This window comes from Crotalus tigris, unplaced genomic scaffold (genome assembly GCF_016545835.1).
Source record: "Crotalus tigris isolate CLP2741 ecotype Arizona unplaced genomic scaffold, ASM1654583v1 scf7180000017742.2353718, whole genome shotgun sequence".
In the NCBI taxonomy this organism is placed as follows: Eukaryota; Metazoa; Chordata; class Lepidosauria; order Squamata; family Viperidae; genus Crotalus; species Crotalus tigris.
This window is the reverse complement of record NW_024096609.1, coordinates 1614554-1633495: the sequence shown is the minus strand read 5'-3', so window position 1 is coordinate 1633495 and position 18942 is coordinate 1614554. Positions and strand designations below refer to the sequence as shown.

The 18942-nt window shown below is 41.5% G+C and overlaps 2 protein-coding genes across 3 annotated transcripts in view; one reads left to right on the top strand and one right to left on the bottom strand.

The window, feature by feature from the left end:
• Positions 1–27: 27 nt before the first annotated feature.
• TBC1D25 (TBC1 domain family member 25) lies at positions 28–18223 on the bottom strand. Of its 2 annotated transcripts, XM_039340209.1 has the most exons (7): positions 17627–18223; positions 15189–15298; positions 13438–13592; positions 12474–12598; positions 7445–7633; positions 7119–7200; positions 28–6743 (listed from the first exon to the last, which is right to left on the bottom strand). In XM_039340209.1, exons 1-7 carry the CDS (start codon positions 17765–17767, stop codon positions 5836–5838), a joined length of 1710 nt encoding a protein of 569 aa, XP_039196143.1. In that variant the 5' UTR covers positions 17768–18223; the 3' UTR covers positions 28–5835. The 2 variants fall into 2 exon arrangements, with proteins under 2 accessions (XP_039196143.1, XP_039196142.1); XM_039340208.1 differs by having other exon boundaries at positions 28–7200; positions 17627–18220.
• The window catches only part of PORCN (porcupine O-acyltransferase), a 54726-nt gene continuing 50980 nt past the window's right edge, over positions 15197–18942 (top strand). The window contains exon 1 of the mRNA XM_039340211.1: positions 15197–15317. The gene's annotated coding sequence lies outside the window, so the exon portion shown is untranslated. The remainder of the gene's footprint in view (positions 15318–18942) is intronic.

Genomic DNA, 18942 nt, shown 5'->3' with positions numbered 1-18942 from the left:
CCACTCCTATAATTCACAAACCAAGGCAACAAGCAACAGTTTTTTATTCAGTCTTTCAAACCTTTATCTTATTGGTTTTAAGCAAGAGACAAAAATGTCTTGAGGTCCAGCAGGAAAAATGGCCATCTGAATTTAATGGTAATACATTAAGAGGAGATAAAATTGGAAAATAGTTACATAAGTACATGAGCCAAAAAGAAAAGGTTTATATGAGAAAGGTACTGTCAAACATGCAACAGTATAAATTCCTTGTCCTGAGGAGGTGGAGTGAGGGCTGAAACAGAAAATTAATTCTAAATATCATACAGCCTTTCTCTGGTCACTTCCTTTTTTTAGTTCTTCTTCAGACCTGCTGGTGATGACCAATCAACCCCTGATCCACTGAAGCTTAGAAATTATCCCAGTGGAATGAACCTAAGCGACTAGGTTATCAAGAATATAGGCTAAAGGTTTCCATTTTCTCAGCCCATCAAAACAACTTTAAACCTTAATATGACTAAAAATCCAGAGCTATAGGCAGCCAAAATATCTTGATGCCTGAGGTAGGAACTCCACGTACCACCTTTCTATGCATTTATAGAGGATATTGGGAATGTTCTTGTGCAAACCTCAAACAAATGAACTGAAGAGTTCCTTTTGTATTACTGTTCATTTCACAGGTACCTGCTATGGGGAACTTCCCAAAACTGTAGGTACAATGGGTCTCGAGGGCACTGAAGCACCTCTATCTGAGCTGGCCAGTTTATATACTTTTGGTTACACAGTTTATTCAGCCCTCTTCTATCTTTTTACTGAAAACCTAATTTTCAAAAGGGTTTTCTTCAGCTTTAAACAAGCTCACCATCTTTTTAAGACTCTGTGTAACACTACAAAGATACGAGACCAAATATGCGAGCACCAGGATTCTGGCACCACAACCTTCCTTTAAAGCCCTGGTGCTCTTCACAAGTCCCTGTTACAAATGTAAAGCATCACAACAAAAAGAAAAGAAAAAACCCTTGCATAAATAAATAGCAGAAAAAAGAATACAATGGCAAGATAAAAATATATAGATATAAATATAACACAGAATAACAAACTTTAATAAATTAAAAGTCTTCTCTCAGGTCTGGGAACAGAAATGGAGGAAGGAACTCCAACAGAATTTGGCCACCAGCTTTCAAGTACCATAGGAGGCTCCAAAGATGGAGTCATATAAATATTATAGCATTTGTACACGGAGATTGGTTTATAAATGATATCAGTTGTAACATAGTTCTCAAAGTTATCAAGGGGGGGAGAATTTGGACCCCTGTACATCAGCAGGACTACCCTTCTGATGTACATCTAGAAGCAGAAATAAGGCATACAAGTATTACCATCACTATTTCTGCTCTTAAAGAATCATGACAAAATCCTTATACAAACCTCACCAAAACCAACAAAGAGCACAAAAGAATTTATGTTCATTTCACTCAAACTGCCAGGCTGTTTCAATAAATTTTAATAACTAGATCAGATCCATCTCCATGTGGTAGCTGCCCAATAGTCAGATTCTCTGCCTGAGAAACAAATAGGAGAATCTGAATTAAAACATTGTTGTTGGTGATAACAGTAGAGAGGGAAGAAAATCCAGAGCAGCAGGCAAAGGATTATAAGGCAAGGAAAGTTCAGGGACATCTCAACAATACAGATACGGTCTGTTATCTTCTCATCTCACTGATAAAACCAATTATTTTTGCAATACAGTATTTGTCAATTCCATTATCCAAAGCATAAACTTTGGATGGTCACTGAAGTCAAGCAATTAATTAAAAGGGGCTGAAAATTATACAATTACAGCATCACTGCCAATTTCATGGAGATTTGTTTTGTTCCTAAACTTTCATGAACATGAAGGATTTGCATGTTTTTGAAAGACAGCAAAGATTTCTTTAGTTAAAGCAGTATGGTGAATTCTCATTTTTTAGACTCCCATTTAAAGACTTTGGATGCAAGAGACTAAATTTCAGTTGAATATCTCTCTGAATTAAGAAACATGTCTGTTGCATCTGAAGTAATCTGAAGAAGGAACTTAAACTCAGGCTAGTTTTACTTATCTTACAGAGTTTGCCTCATAAGAGATGAATCACAACTTAGTATGTAATTTGTGATTTGACATCTGAGATAAAATGGACACCTTTACCTCCCAATCAGTCCATTATACCAAGGTTCAAAACAAGTGTACACATAAAGACTGTTATTATGATTGAGTCTTACCTCTGTATTCAAACTTGGTGGCAGGTCCAAATTTAATCCTAAAATAAGTTTTCTGAGCATAGGAAAAGGCAGAGGTCAGGCCCGTCCTGTTCTCATAAGGAAGGGAAACACTTTAAAAGCTATCCAGATTGTATACCAGTTGTCCGGAAGTTAAACAAATAACCAAGAGAACCTAGCTGAGACACAGCGACTCCAATAGCACCACGGAGGAAGAAAATCACCAAGGGGGGTCTGTGATCCACCCTCCACAAGTCAGAATAAAATATGTTGCCTGCAATTTACTTACTGTTGAAAATTAGACACTTACAACTAGTGCAACAGATGTGGTTCCATTAGTAACTATTTTGTACTGACAGCTCTGTTAGAAATTTCAGCTGATTATAAAGGGATAAGCTAGAAAGAAAAGGGGTTGCCTCCTGAAAAAAATGCCACAGCTTAAGCCCAGCAATATTAGCCTTTTACCTACAAGTCAAGAATCAAAAGTGAGGAGGTTGGCTTGGACCAAATAAACTGAACTAAAGTGCTTCAGAATTTGTGTTGATTAAAATATATGCCCAAGCCAAATTAAAACAAAAAAATTAATTGCACACAATGGAAGTCTATGAAATAGCTATTGTTGCTCCATGTGATCTTACTGCCTCAGATCTTTTGAGGAAATCCATGAGTTTTGTCTACCTCAAAGAACTCTATTCATATTCTACCCAATTCAGTATCACCAGCGGTATATGAAATGTTCAGTTAGGGAGGCAGTAAAATGTACCCACCTCTCACTAGTATTTTGAAATATGCAGATAAATATGGCTAGAGATTTCATATCTGGTCTCAAGTCAGCCTGGACTATCTAAGGACTAGCATAATGTTATAATATCACTTGACCACTCTTATATTCTCAGATGTTATGTGAGAAGGTTAACATATGGCTTTGAATTCCAGCTTCAACTAATTATAGTTTATTACATGCATGCTTTCATGTAAACTCATGGTAATACAACTCTTACTGTTTTTCTAATGGCAAATCATGATGGAAAATAGCAATTGATTCTTAGGCAGGAGTCTTTTCTAGAAGAAACAAAATTTTTCATGGAGAAGAATTGTTATAAACTAGATAGGAAGCTTGCTTAGGTAACATGACCACAGAAAAAATTAGAAATGGTCTTGATATTTTGGTATTCCCACAGCCTGCCTGGTTGCCCTCCAACAACACTAGCTATTGCTACACAAGTTGGAATACCATCAGCATGAATCAGAATGCAGGGCAATTTATATCATGAGATTTGAACTAGCAGTCTGAGTACTCTGAGGTTTCAAGATCACTAAAACCAATGCAAGGGAGACGTTTGGTTGGAAACAGACATAGAACCCTATAGAAAAATAGGATATAATAAATGTCACGTGATGGTCCCAGATCGTATTATTACACAAAAGGGGAAAGTGTTGAGAAATAATTAGGATTGTAATTGTAATCCATAAAACCTGATTCACTTTTGACCTCCAAATGTTGTGTTCATAACTCATATTGTTTACCCAGGAAACAGCTGAGTAAATTAAGAATATGATTTCCTTAAAAGCAAGACACGCTGTTTTCTACATTGTGGGAGGATGCACCTCATTAATATCAAAGATCTTAAGGCACCATTTACAACCATGAGTTGGTAGTAGCACACTTTAACTATCAGTATGGGAAACTCAAATGCCCTTTCCTTGGCCTCTCCAAAAGGCTTGGACTTTAAATCTTTTGATTAAATATCATCATCCCTGAAAATAATCCAACTTCAGAAATGCTATCAATCCAAACAGATAAAGAATACTTTGCAATAAGGATTGAAGTCTTCCAGATGTTACAAAATCTCATTCACTCTAGCTAAGAAAACTAATGGAAAGGGATTGTGGATGTGACAGGTTGCCTGTCCCTACTTTATGGACATGTTTCACTATTGCTTCATAGGTTAGATTAAATTAAGTTACAGCTCCTTCTAGTGGCCATTTAATTAAAATGGATTTTTAAAAAAAAAAAAAAAAAACCTGCATGCCAGCTTTACCCAATCTATAAAAAAAGGCTGAGACTAAAGGGGGAAAAGTCAATAGCCATGTGCTTGTATATCCAACATTACTAAGGGAAGACATTTTTTCCTCCCTGTGTCTCAAAATAAAATCTTAACAGATGCAGAAGATGCCTAACTTAAAAGAACTTAAAAGAACTATGGATTCAAACTGCCAGATGATGTTACAGGTAGAAAATTGACCTTAAGAAACACACTGGGTTGATACCAAGAATTTTGGTATCCCAACTGATTGGGAAGTAATTCCTCTAGGCAAGATGACTTTGGACCTAGACAGAAGGATGCAACCAACTTAGCTCAGATTTGACATCATTCAGCACTCTCTTCAATCACTGATCACCTCTCCTCTAGATTAACCACAGCAAAAGGCAAAAGCGGGAATCTATTTTTACCTTAATCCTAAAATAGCCACCAAGGAGATTCAAAGATTCAAAAGTCTCTGGCAGGAAATCAAACTGCATGCACTATTATGTGTTCCTCCTTGGTGTCAGGTTAACAAATAATACTAGAAATGACTTCTGTCAAGCTGCATGATACAGAATTTCCTGCTACATATTTTAGAGCTATCATATGACAACCTGCCACATTGAGCAGGGATCTGGATTTATATAGGAAGGGCCAGCTAAACCACCTAAAATGGACCTCACCTATTCAGACATGGTTATATGTGCAGAGAGTCAGTCTTGGATGGTATGTTATTGGGAAGACAACTAATTAAAAGGCACGTGCAAGTACAGCATAAAGTACTGCACACCTCCAATTTATTCTGTAAGGTCACTTTGGCATCAGGTCTCCATTTACTCTCTCTGCCCAACCTCTCTTTAAACTGTTGACTCTCCTGCAGGTAATTTGTCAGTTTGGCTTTGAACACATCCGGTGTGTTTTGTTTTTGTTTTTACATGGACATTAGGTTTTTTTTTTTAATGATCAGAAACTACACGTAGAACAGAAGCCCCAGAGGAAAACCTGGGCCAAAAAACACTGAAATAAGCATATGAGCAATTTTTTAAGCTGAAACATCTTTGCAAAACTTCTGACAAGCTCAAACTGCCAGAAAATAAAAATATGCCATGATGGAACATTAAAAATATTTTGGCAATGCTATGTGGAATAAAAGATTCTGGTTCCAGAAGGATCAGAAATCAGGCTGGGTCTCTTAGCAACCAACATCTTAAGAAATGAAGTGGGCAGTAGACAGGGAGAAATATTTGGGAAATATTGATTAGGGAAGGGAAATGGGAAGAACCTGGCTGCTCCAGGGTAAATCTTCTTAGAAAGACTATTTAGCACTTGGAAGAGAAGGGGGTACCAAAATGGATGGGAAATTTGCCCAAAGATTTAGTTAAAAACAGAGTACGTTAGATACAGAAAGTGTATTGAGTGTGGCAATCCAATCTAGTTGCTCCAGACCATCTTCCAAAAGAATTGCTGAATGATTGAGTCTAAATTGGATTACTTCACTGACCACTCTTCCACATCAATGCTTGCACCATAATGACTGCAGGGAACCTGTCCCTACATCAAGACGAAGGGGGAATCATGAAACCGCAGGAGATTCGGCTGCTGCCTCATCTCCCTCTTCAGAATCCCAGACTTCTGACTGTAAGTAGTTAGCAAACAGGGCCTTGGCACGGTGAAGGATCTTGTTAAGATTGTGCCGGCGGACCAAGCGATCAAAATGCATGGCTAACTCATTGTAGTCCATGTTGTTTTTGATTATATGGTCTCGATGCTCCAAAAGAATGGCAAGACATAGGAAGAGTACGAAGGGGTTGCCTTTGCCAAATTCTTGCGGAGGAGGGAGGCTGACTAGGGCAGGAGGAGTAGAAGATGTAAGTCCATGGGAGGGAGAAGAAGGGGTATTAACTACTGAGTCTCCCTTCTCTTCCTCTGATTGACTTTCCTCATTGCCATTAGTTGAGGAGGAGACAGAATCTCGAGAGGGTGGGGTCAAGGCCCGAAGAGATGGAGCAGAGAAGGATTTAGCCATGTTAGTTGTCTGAATCAATGGATCCTGCTCACTGGTGCAATCTTCCTTCTCATCCACTGAGTGCTGAGATCTGGGTGACGGGTCATCCTCCAAACTGTCTTCATTATGAGCAATGTAATACTTGAATTCCCCAAAACTAGACTGCTTTACTAATACCTTCTCTTCAGCAACTGCTCCCTGGCACAGCCGATCCCCAGCTGCCTCAAAACTACAAGCTGGGCGTAGCATGTGTCTCCTTCGGACAGACTGGCTGCTGTCTCCGGGCCTGGCTGGAGGGCCCACCAATTCCACTTCCTTCTCTGGAGGATCAGGAGGAAAGGAACTCCATGTGATCTCCAGCATGCGCAAGGCATCCTCAAATGCAAACTCCCGTTTCAACTCCAACAACAGCCAACGATAGCAAAAGAAGAGGTCATCGGCACCCCGAGAGAGGAGGTAGGAGTAGAAATCTGGATCTGAATGGCGGAGGAGAAGCTTGAGATGGGTAAATTTAATTGACATGACTTCACCGTCTACCTGAAAGTTACCTTCCAGGCGTTTCATGATGCCACAGAAACAGATGAAGGCATGTGCTTCACTATCCATTACAGCCAGTATGGGAGAAGCAATGTCACTCATACCCTGACAGTAGGAAATCTGTGGGTGGGTCACAGCATAGGTGGTCAGCAGATCATGCAGAGCTGTCAGGTGAGGATTATCATCTGAACCAGCGTAGTAGGGATGAGTGCGATCTGTTCGCAGAACATCCTTCAGCACATTACTACGGATGAAATCCAGGTCTTCGGGATTGGTCCGTGCTTCCCATTCCCCCTTCAGTTGTTCATACTCACGTGTCTTCTGCTTCATGTAATCCATACGCTCCTGTCCAGTCAAGCCATCAGGATAGACATTCAACAAATATCTCCAAACAACCTGCAGAAATAGGGTAGATTCAGCTTGAAAAGCAACTTTCTTCATCAATAGTGACTAGCTGATGGATCAGCTATAGGAATAAATCTTTCCCCTATAAGGAGCGGATAACTACTACCAGCACTTAGGGAGGCCAAGATTATTGCTTCAGAGTGAAAGCAAAAGAATAGAAGGTTCTTCTCTTCCTCATTATATCTCGCATCAATCTCTCAAGACAGAATCTTGGTTCCCAAATGCCCGTTCTCACCTTGCGCAATGAAGGCTCAACTCCACCATGGAAGATTCGGAGGCGCAGTTCTGCTGGTCTTGACAACTGGCCTTCATGATTCAAATACGTATGGAACTCTGAGTCACTCAAAGGAGGTTTGAAAGGTTTGACATCCTCCCCATAGGACCAGCTGAGTGCCTGCTGGACCTTTGACAATGTCCGTCCCACCTGACAAAAAGCAAAAAAGAAAGCTGAGGTCAACAACAAACACTCAATGACTTAAAGCTGGAAGGAAAAAAAAAAACAAGCCACCCATCACAAATAGTTCCGTATTTTAATATGCAAGATTTTAGTTAACTGCTCCTTAAAAATTGGAAGCTTGAAGGAGAGTAATTAGTATCAGGCACAAGAAATCAGAAGCTGAGCTGATCAGAGTAATATGTTGTTACTGGATACTTCCTTATTGATAGGCCTCAATTTGTTACGAGTTGGAAGGAAAGTTTCCAATTCCATCTTTTTGAGTACAGGTTCCCCATAGGCCTGTGTCTTGAGTCCGTTACTGTTCACTTTGATGACCCATGACTGCTATTGCCAAGTCTGCTACAAATCATATTGTGAAGTATGTGGATGATACAGCAGTGGTGGGTCTTATCTGGGATAACAAAGATTCTTATAGGGAGAAGATGAAAGCTTTGGTGGACTGGTGCAATAAAAATAACTTGGTTTTGAATGTTAATAAAACAAAGGAGATCATTATTGATTTTAGAAAAAGCCGGCATAGTCATACTCCACTTTGTATCAAGGCTGCAGCTGTGGAGGTGGTCAACAGTATTAAGTATCTGGGGATGCAGATAACTAACAATCTGACTTGGTCTCTTCATACGTTATCCTTAGTGAAGCATGCAAACCAGTGTGTGCATTTCCTGCATCGGACGAGGAGAGCACATCTTTCTCCTTCTCTCCTGGCCACTTTTTAGAGAGGCACAATGGAGAGCGTTTTAACAAACTGCACCACTGTCTTGTTTGGTGGCAGCACTGCCTCAGATAGAAGGTCCATACAGCTGAGATTATAGGAAGCTCTCTTCCCATTATTCAGGATACTGCTTATAAGCGCTATGTGCTTAGAGCTCGGAGCATTGTTAGAGACCCCACACCCACCACTTTACAGTCTGTTTCTGTTGCTCCCCTCTGGGAGAAGATTTTGAAATATTTCTAGCAGGACTACTAGATTTTGTAACAGCTTTGCTCCTTCTGCCATCCGTCTTGTAAATTCACAGGATTATTTTTTTCCGCCATGTATATGTATTCATTCAAACTAGACTGTGATGTTTCTCTGTGTCATATATGTATGTGTGTGTGGGGGGGGTATGCATAATGGTATTTTCTGAGAGCTGAATGCAATGAAATTTCATTTTAATGTATGCTGATTAGTGTACATTTAAAGTGACAATAAAGTTTCTCTTCTCTTCTTGCTCGTCTATAGATAGGAATCTTGCCAGACTAAAGCACATGCTGCATAACTACTAGATAAATACTGCAAAGTTTCAGGGAGGATCTCTCTTCAGCTTCTTCCTTTCCGTAACGGACTCAAAGCTAGTCCTCAACTTAGCACCAGATTCTACCACATTTAAATTTTAATTGGCCAACCCTTTCTCCCAAGAGTTCTCTGGTAAAAGATATTTATGACAGACTGCCATCAGTCAGATCAATGTCCCGACTACTGGCAACCTGCATAAATATCTTTTACAGTCTGTTCATCTGGAGTTTTTAACCTTTTTGCTAAGGATTTCTCTCTTTAGCCAAGTTATGGAAAAAAGTAAAAAAAGATGCTTTAGATTTTTCTTTCCAATACGTGAAAGACAAAATTTAGTAAACCTTGTGGCAATCCCCAAAAAACAAGAGGGTCCTGAATGCATTTCAGAGAGGGTGACTAAAAGGAAATCATCTGGGCCTCTGCACAGATGTTGGTATGATGTTGAGCTTGCTTTGTGACTCCTCTTCCTTTCTCTTTCTCTCTTTCCACAGTAGACTCATTTTATACAGTACAGAGAATAAGCATAAACTGAGGAAGCTTTGGGGAAGCTGAGTGTTGCTCTTGCCAATTAAGCAAAATCTTCGTCCTCTTACATCTGACCTAGCTGCAAATTAGAAATTCCTAGTGACTAAGCAAACCCTCCTAAGGTCCAATGCTGAAATTATAAAGATGCAGTTTAATTTTCACCTGGGTCCCACTACATAAATAGGAGTATATGAAAAGCTAAAAAAAAGATGACTTCTTTCTATTCAAGCCTCCAAACATGACATCAATTTATAGGATACTTGAGAGGGCATTGCTGTGCCATACCGATAACTTGGTTCTTGTCACATCGAAAAGTGTGACACACGGTTAGAATCAATAGCCTGGGAAGACAGAAGTCTTTGGAAACAAATGGACCCTTATCATCTCCCGAAGTATCTGCCTTGCTGGTTTAATCTGACAGGGTTGGCATGCTCTGGGTCCAATAATTAAATAATGCCATTTTTCAGGACCCTTTGTAGCAATTCCTGCCATTTGAATGAGGTTCCCCATGAGAATCGAGTAGTCCCCAACCTAATTGGCATTTCAAAGGACCCTAAAGATGTGGCTCTTTTCCCAGGCCTTTGGTTAAGAATGATGCCCCTTTTCCTTGTTCCCATCTAGATTTGTTTTCTCTGCTATCCTTGTTTGTTTTCCTATATAGCTTCTTGTTACTTGCGTTTAAATGTTTTTAACAGTTTACAAACTACCCAGAGGTAGCATAATAATTATTACTACTACAATTATTGTTGTGTAATAATAGTATGACTATTACTACTATTAACGGTATAAATTTGTAAATCATCCTGAGTAGCATAATAAAGTATATTATTATTACTACTACTACTATTGTATACTATGCTGTAATGGGTACAGTTAAATTGGAGGATAATGGTATACAGGTATACAGGTAGCCCTCGAGTTACGAGTGTAATGGAGCCTGCCCTTTCCACTCGTAACTTGAAAACTCGTAGAGTGAATCTCGTTCCTTTAGTGAGATCACTCTCTTGCTCGTTAAAACACATGCGGCTCGTTAAGTAAACATGAGGTATCCGAGGGTGGGGAAGGCAATGGAGGGCCTAGTGCTGGAACAGGCCCCAAAGACCTCCCCGACCCACTAAGATACCGCATGCTTCCCCCTCCCTTCCTGCCGTGCCAGACTCACCTGGAAAAGATCCTTCTTCTCTCTACCGCGGTTCCTGCTGCCGCCTGTATTTGAGGCTGGGGAACGGTTCAGCACACCCTGTGCCACCCGATCCAGGCTTCGGTGGACTTTTCCAGGCTGTTGCATCCGGATGTAAGCCGGGGGAGGCTTTTGCGCCCCTCGCGGTCTGATCTGGGTTCCGGAGGCCTTTTCCAGGCCTGATCAGGCTACGGGGGGATTGCAGAAGTGTTCCCCGGGCTCAGAGACCTAGAGAAGACCTCCGGAGCCCGAATTGGGCTGTGGGGAGAGGGCATGAAAGCCTCCCCTGGCCTCAGATCCGGGCCACAGCGACCTGGAAAAGGCCTCTGGAGCCCAGATCAGGGCGCAGCAGGGGCACAGAAGGGTTCCCTGGTCGCAAATCCAGGCGGTAGAGGCCTGGAAAAGGTCTCTGGAGCCTGGATCGGGCCGCAGGGAGGTGCACGGAAGCCTCCAAGTGCTTGATCCACGCCTTGGAGGCGTTTTCCTAGCCGTTTGTGCCAGGAACGGAAGTCGGGGGGGGGGGACTTCTGCATGCCTCCAGAGGCTGGATCCAGCCCTCGGAAGACTGCTCGAAGCTGCTGCTGCCCAGAACGGAGCTTCCAAGGCAGAAAGGAGTTGGGGGCAGGAGCAAGAGACAGCCACCTTTTGCATAGAGAATGAAAGTCTCTGAGGTCCATGATTTAGCACAACTTCAAACACTCGCGCGAGGTCACAGACTCCAGAAACTTCCATTCTCGGTGCAAAAAAACATTTCCAAGCCGACTCTCCTTTCCTTCAAAGGGAAAGAAACGGCAGCAGACAGGATTTTTGTAAGGTGAGTGAGTCTGGCGCGGCAAGAAGGGAGGGGAAAGCAGTTGTGAGGAGTGTGTGTGGGGAAATAGGGTGAATGTTGCAGTGCCACTCAAATCACTCGTAAGGGCGAAGAACTGCCATGGTGCTGCAATATTTATAACTTCGGGACTTGCTCATAAACACTAGGGGGCGCTCATCACGTAACTTTGAGCGAGCGTTAAGTGAACACTCGTAACTCGGGGATTACCTATATTTTATGGTTTTGGGATAACTGACAATTTTTCTCCTCTATCGCTTTTTGTCCTAGAATCTAAATTTTTATTTATGACATTGATACACTTCATCAATCTAACTGCACTTTAATATATTAACATGGGATAATGCAATAATAGAACAGTAGAAAACAATATTTTCATAGAATAAAGCCCATTCTGATGGCTTCAGAATCAATTCTGAAAGGCCCTCTGGAAAAGATAGTTCCTTTACAATTCTCCAGAAAGCCCCACAGTGGGATCAATCTTCACTTTGGAGCATAAGCTGTTCCGTAAGACAAAGAGTGCTATACAAAGAATGCTGTTGTCAGGCCTCCTCATACTGCATCTCGTAGTAAATGGGGATCCTGGGAAGCCTTTCTCTGACTGTTCAGAGCAAGTAGGTAGATTTTACCAGAGAGAGGCGATCTCTTAGATCAGTGTTTCCCAAACTTGACAATTTTAAGGCATGAGGACTTCAACTCCCAGAATTCCACAGCCAGCAACGCTGGCTGTGGAATTCTGGGAGTTGAAGTCCACATGCCTTAAAATTGTCAAGTTTGGGAAACACTGTCTTAGATGTCCAGGCCCCAAGCCACCGAGGTCTTTAAAGAAAGCAACCAGCATCTTGAGCACAGAAACACCCTGCTTCCACAACAAGAGTATAATAGAGCAATATAGAAACTGATTCATAGGAATGCAGGCCACTGCATTTTGCATTATTAGATCTTGTAAATACCACCCAATGAAAATATAAGTTAGCAACTCCACTCCCTGAAGGCCCACCTGGGAAATGATGGACTGGGTGAAGGGCAGGGCTGCAGCTGCCAAAGACCTCTTCTCCACTAACAGCAGGTCGGTACTTATAACATCCTTAGGGCTGATAATATCCCAATCTTCTAGCAGGGGGCCTGAAAGAGTATGATATTGTGAGCACATTCCTCAGACCAGTTCTGCCAATCCCTCTCCCCTCTCTCCATTCTCACTTTTACAGGGACAAAGGTGTCTACCCAAAAGGATGCAAACTAGAGTTCATATACCTCATTATAAGAAGAATTTAACCCTCTCCCTTTTATCCCGATTTTCCTGTACCCGCACCGACCCTACCTTTCCCTTACCCATATAAAATCTAATAAAATATATTTTTTTAAAAAAGAAGAATTTAAAACAAAAGTTAGTGCAACTATTATGATTTACTAAATCATGAATTCACTTATTCTGGTTCTTTTGAGAAAAATAATATAGAGAGGGCCTTTTCAAGCTTATATTTCAGTCTAACTGCATTCTAAGTCAGCAGAATCGTCACCCAGAATTCTGAACTTGTGTCTTTGGCGACTGGAATGCACAGTGTTCTAAGCCATTTTAATTTTTGCATACCATGAGCTGGAAAGAGGTGCTGGTAAAGTACACTGTACAAAAAGAGGCCTGATAACAGATAGCTTTCAGGTGAGTCAAGCAATGGGTGGGATGTACCAAAATACACATGCACAGATTTACCTGTTCAACCCTACTGCTGTTTCCCCATCCGTGACTATGCTAACAATGCTGTATCTGTCAATGCTGTGATTCATACCTTCTCTTCTATAACAGCTATCAGCCACCATTCCCACAAGAGCAATATAAATAGAGAAGCTAAAGATAAGGAACTCTGTTGATGGAACATGCGCTCTGTATAGAATGAGAACAAGGTATGAGGGAACAGAATCTTTATTATTTGCTCTTTCGTTAATGACAAGTAAAAATTACTCACTGTCTTCCAAGGGTTTGATGTCTATCTTTAGTTGTAAAAAAGGCTTAGAGGCTCCGGCAAAGGCCATCCCCAGATCCCAGTCTGACATCAATGACAAGTACATTTCTTGGTTTTGCTTATCTCGGCTTAAATAGCTGATGGTAAAATTCTTCTTCCTGATGCAGGCAAAGGGTTTAGAGTTCTTTTCATTGAAGCTGAATATCTCTTTCTCAGCATGGCATATATTTATGTAGAAAACAAGCTGAGAAATCACCCAACATATACTAAGCAAACTCCCATAGGTGTACTGTGAAATAAGGTCTGGCTTTAAGTGGGGCTTTCCAACAGGTTTACAGCCAGACCAAATCCTCATTAGAGGATAATACAAGACTAGACAACATTGCAAGGGTTGCAGGAAATCATCCGAAAAAAGAGAAAGGGCTGATTTTTCCCCCTCCCAATTATATGCAGTTTTTTGGGAGTTAAAATATAGGGGAGAGGTAGCCTTTAGGAGACAAATTATAACACCATCCCATGATTAAAAATAATCAGAACCTGAAAAATATTCACCACTTAGGAGGTTGACATGAGAGACTAGTGAATTGTAAGGCTGATAATGAGTTAGGCGAGAATGCCTCTCAGGGTCATCACCACCAGCAGCAATTTTGAAAACAAAAGCATTGCAATACCAACAGTGTCTTGCTGAATTCCAGTCACGCCATTTGGGATCCTGAGAAGCTACAACTGATTGTTGGGAGGGGTTCCATAGATTTAGCAGGCTACCCAACTGATATAAATAAAAAAAAAAACCCCAAAAGGAACAGTACTGTTTTCCTTCACTATACTTAGCAGTAAATTGCTGTCTAAAACAAGTATTTTTGTTTAAAGTGAAACTTACAGTCCCTCTTTATTCAGATATATCAAAACATCCATCCTCTCATTTTCTTAGGCCCCTCCATACAATACTAGCAGTCTCCCTCTTGGCATGTGACATTCTTTTTTGAATGTGAGATTAGCTTCATTGCTATTGTAATATATGATGTCACAATGAGGAAAAGGATACAAAGTCTCTTTGCTCACAATTCATGTTCTGAGTTCTCATTCCCCTTCCAATGTCTCAAAACAAAAAGCCCTAGCTCAGTGGTTCTCAACCTTTTTAATGCCGCGACCCCCCAACCGGTCGTAAGTCGAGGACTACTCAACCGGTCGTAAGCCGAGGACTACTCAACTGGTGCAGCACCGTTTGCAGAATGGGACTTTTGGCGGGCTCAGCAGGGCAGAGACAGCCTGGACAATTCCTATTGGCTTTTGAAAGCCAATAGAATTAGACTCTATTCAAGAGAGTCTATTCTATTGGCTTTCAAAAGCCAATATAATAAAAGGGAGTAGCACCACTAAGAAAAAGGGGGAAAAAATGGCGGACTGCATTGTTTGGCGACCCCCGTGAAATGGTCGTTCGACCCCAAATGGGGTCCCGACCCACAGGTTGAGAACCACTGCCCTAGCTTATAGTTCCATCAGTGATGTGCTACAAAATTTGCTTTCATTAATTGGATCCATCACAACGGGAGCTGAAAGACAGGGTCACTTATTTCTATTCTCCCTGCACTTGCTTTTCACAACCGACATGACAGAAATGATACCATTTGTATTTCAACATTTCTGTTCAATAGAAACGACAGTCATTTGTGTGGAATGATATAGGGTCTCCTGCTTGAGCAGGGAGTTGGACTAGAAGACCTTAACTCTGTTAATTCTATATTCTAACTCACCCATTGAGGTCAAAAGCTCTGATGAGAATGTGTTGCAATACATCCAGTGAAGTGATCTGTGGGTCCACAGCAAAAGTCCGGAACTCAGGTTGCAAGAAGCCTTCACATTTCTGCAGAAATTGCACATAGGTAAGATTTTAAAAACAGTGCTAACTGGATAATCTGCATAATCTGTACATATTAGTCTCAGCATTTCCTGGGAAAAAACAAAATTTATTACTGTTTCATTATACAATGAAGATTATGACTACACTTGATTCAATCCCATATTTTTCAGGCGATCTCCATTAAAATATATTGTTACTATTTCATTTTCTCTCTCTGCTTATAAGCATGCCTTCTTAAGAAGTAGAATCACTATGAGAAAGTGAAGGGAAAATAAATTAGAAACAGCTTGTTGCTAGTCTCTCCCTAATCAACTCTGAGTGATAAGTGGACTAATTTGTATACCTTTACCAAATCAACAGACTAAACAGCTATAATTAACTACACTGCAAACTGACTCCATAAACTTTTTGTTGTTGTTGTTAATTGCAAAGTCGTGTCCGACCCATCGTGACCCCATGGACAACGTTCCCCCAGGTCTTCCTGTCCTCTACCATCTTCTGGAGTCCATTTAAGTTCACACCTACTGCTTCAGTGACTCCATCCAGCCATCTCCTTCTCTGTCGTCCCCTTCTTCTACTGCCCTCAATCTTTCCCAGCATTAGGCCCTTCTCCAGTGAGTCCTTCCTTCTCATTAGGTAGCCAAAGTATTTGAGTTTCAGCTTCAGGATCTGGCCTTCTAAAGAGCAGTCGGGGTTGATCTCTTCTAGGACTGACCGGTTTGAACGCCTTGCAGTCCAAGGGACTCGCAGGAGTCTTCTCCAGCACCATAGTTCAAAGGCCTCAATTCTTTGGCGCTCAGCCTTTCTTATGGTTCCATAAACTTAGATGAAATGAAATAATGAAAGTCCACTATAAATATTGAGGGCCAGGATCAAAAAATGCTTCTGTTCTTTATATGTATTTAAAAGTGTTGCAAAAAAAAAAAATGAAGAACTAAATACAGGACAAAATGGCTTTTGGCTTCATATTACAAGAATGTAATTGCCATGTCTTAATGGATCTCAAATATGGTCCAAGTTATTACAGGTAATTCTTGACTTAAGACCATAACTGAGCCCAAAAATTCTGTTGTTAAGTGAGACGTTTGTTAAGTGAATTTTGCCCCATTTTGACCTTTTTTTGCCTCAATTGTTAGGCGAATCACAGCAGTTGATAAGTTAGTAACTCAATTGTTAAGTGAATCTGGCTTCCCCGTTGACTTTGCTTGTCAGAAGGTTGCAAACATTATCTTGTGACAGAGCAACAGTCATAAATACGAACCAGTTGCCAAACATCTGAATTTTGATCACATATAATGGGGATACTAGAAAGAACGTAACTGTGAAAAACAGTCATAAGTCACTTTTTTCAATGCCATTGTAACTTTGAATGGTCAATAGGCGAACTGTTTTAAGGACTACCTATATATTTATTGACATTTTGATTCAAAGACCCGATTCTGACATGAATGAGAAAAACAGTGTCCAATTCAAAAACCAAGTGTTCAGATCCCAACAACTCAATGGACATAATCTAAATAAGGAAGGTTGTAGTTGCCAGTAAATATTTTTAAACAGTTCTGTATAGCATATAAGTTCCTTACAATATGGAAGAATCTACTGGAATGGGCAGCTATATTAAATCTAATCAACCACAATAACAAAATATATTTATTTCTATTTCTATTATTATTATTATTATTAATCAGAATGCCAGAATAATAACCTAATATCAGTTATATTTAGAAAAGCTGCAGTTAATACAAGCCAAAGCCTAGCATGATGTCTGAACAGTCAGTGACTTAAACACATTTTATGAAACAATAAGAATTTGAGTCGATGCTTTCCTGAGCAAAAGAGCAATGTCTCAGCCACTGCAATAAGATATATAATTTTGCAAGGTTACCTTGGAAATAAACAGATTCCCATGCCAACTACATGACCAATTTCACAGCCAAATACTCCATACAATTAATTCCATTATGCAAGTGCTGCTGAAGAATAATTTTGGAACCTCAGCTCTGCTTACCTCTGGTATATAATCCTTTTATAATTCCTTACCCAATTATTATCCATCCACATTTCATCCTGCCGAAGATTCAGCTCCAACAATCTTGTGGGCCACCCTCCAAGCGCCCCATTTTCCAGACACCATCCTAATAAGCCTCAGCAATCTGGATAGCCCAGGTTAGGGAAGGATGCCCTGTGACATCATTATGAGGAGAAATCGTTTGGCGGACTAGACTCAACTTCCATGGGAAACACCTGGGGCGCACCTCCACCTGTGGCTTCTCCCTTCCTCCCCACCCAGAACCCGGCCACTTCTGGTCTCTTCGCCTCCGCGTCCCTTACCTTGACCCGCACACGAACCACTTCATGTTCTTCTTCTTCTTGGGGCTGCAGCCATGATCCTGGTCCGGCGCCGGCGCCACCCTCTCCGGGAGTCGGCAGCCGGGATGCCTCTGCCCCCCCCGGGGCCGCCACCGCCGCCATCCCGACCCCTCCCCCTTCGCTCTGCGGCGGAGGCACCGCGCGCCGGGGCACTAACGGCCCCCGCCCCCGTGACGTCACCCACCCCGAAGGCACCTCTCGTGCCGTCAGCTCGCGGGTGTTCTCGCGTAAGGGGGAAGGCGGGAGGGGGGAGGGAAGAAAGCACCGCTTCCATCCAATTGCCCCCGCCCACGACTTCCGCCTTCGCCGGCAGTCTCCGCTTCTGCGCTGACTTCATCAATCGTATCTTAAAGGCATAGAGCGGAAGCGCCGGATGGTGTGTCTATAAATCAAAGCTTCTGGCAGCTCGTGGGTTAAGCGGCAGGGCTTTGTAGGCTACCATAAAGGGCGGGGAAAATGACGACCAGGAAGTCTTTTTAAAAACGACCCCTTCCGACTTAGACGAAAATAAGCGGCAGAACAACGAAAGCCGAAGCGAACGAAATGGTAATCGTCGGGTGTTTGTCTACTCCATGGAGATTCGCAGTCATCCAGGTCATGGTTGTCCCAAAGGTGCTTTTTCAAGAGGCGACTGGACTTTCTTGTTTTTCTTTGAAGACGTTTCGCTTCTCATCCAAGAAGCTTCATCTGGTGGATGGTGGCAAATGACCAGCTGTATGCAAGGAATATAAATCCTTGTTCCCCACCATCCAGTCAGAGCTGAAGAAGCTTCTTGGATGAGAAGCGAAACGTCTTCAAAGAAAAGAAAAAAGAAAAGTCTAATTGCCTCTTGAAAAAGCACCTTTGGGATAATCGGACGTTTCAGTGACATAATACCCAAGCATCAAGAAGAGATATTCCCTTTGACGTCATGGTTTCCCTTACAAGAATATGGGGGAAAGTGGAAAAAAACCGAAAATTTGGGTTGTCTGATCTGGATGGCAGACAGTCAAATGGTCACAAAAAAGTGCAGAAAACTCTGTTGCTACCTAGCGGAAGTCCTGTTTTTTGCAGGTCAGATTTGAAACTAATCAAGGAGAAAAGCAACCTGGAATTAAGGAGAAATTTTCTAATAATGAGAACAATTAATCAGTGGAATGGCTTGCCTTCAAAAATTGTGGGTGCTTCATCACTGGAGGTTTTTAAGAAAAGACTGGACAGCCACCTATTTGAAATGGTACTAGTAACTAGATAAGAAAATCTCCAAGGTCCTTTTTGATTGATTGATACCAGCTGTG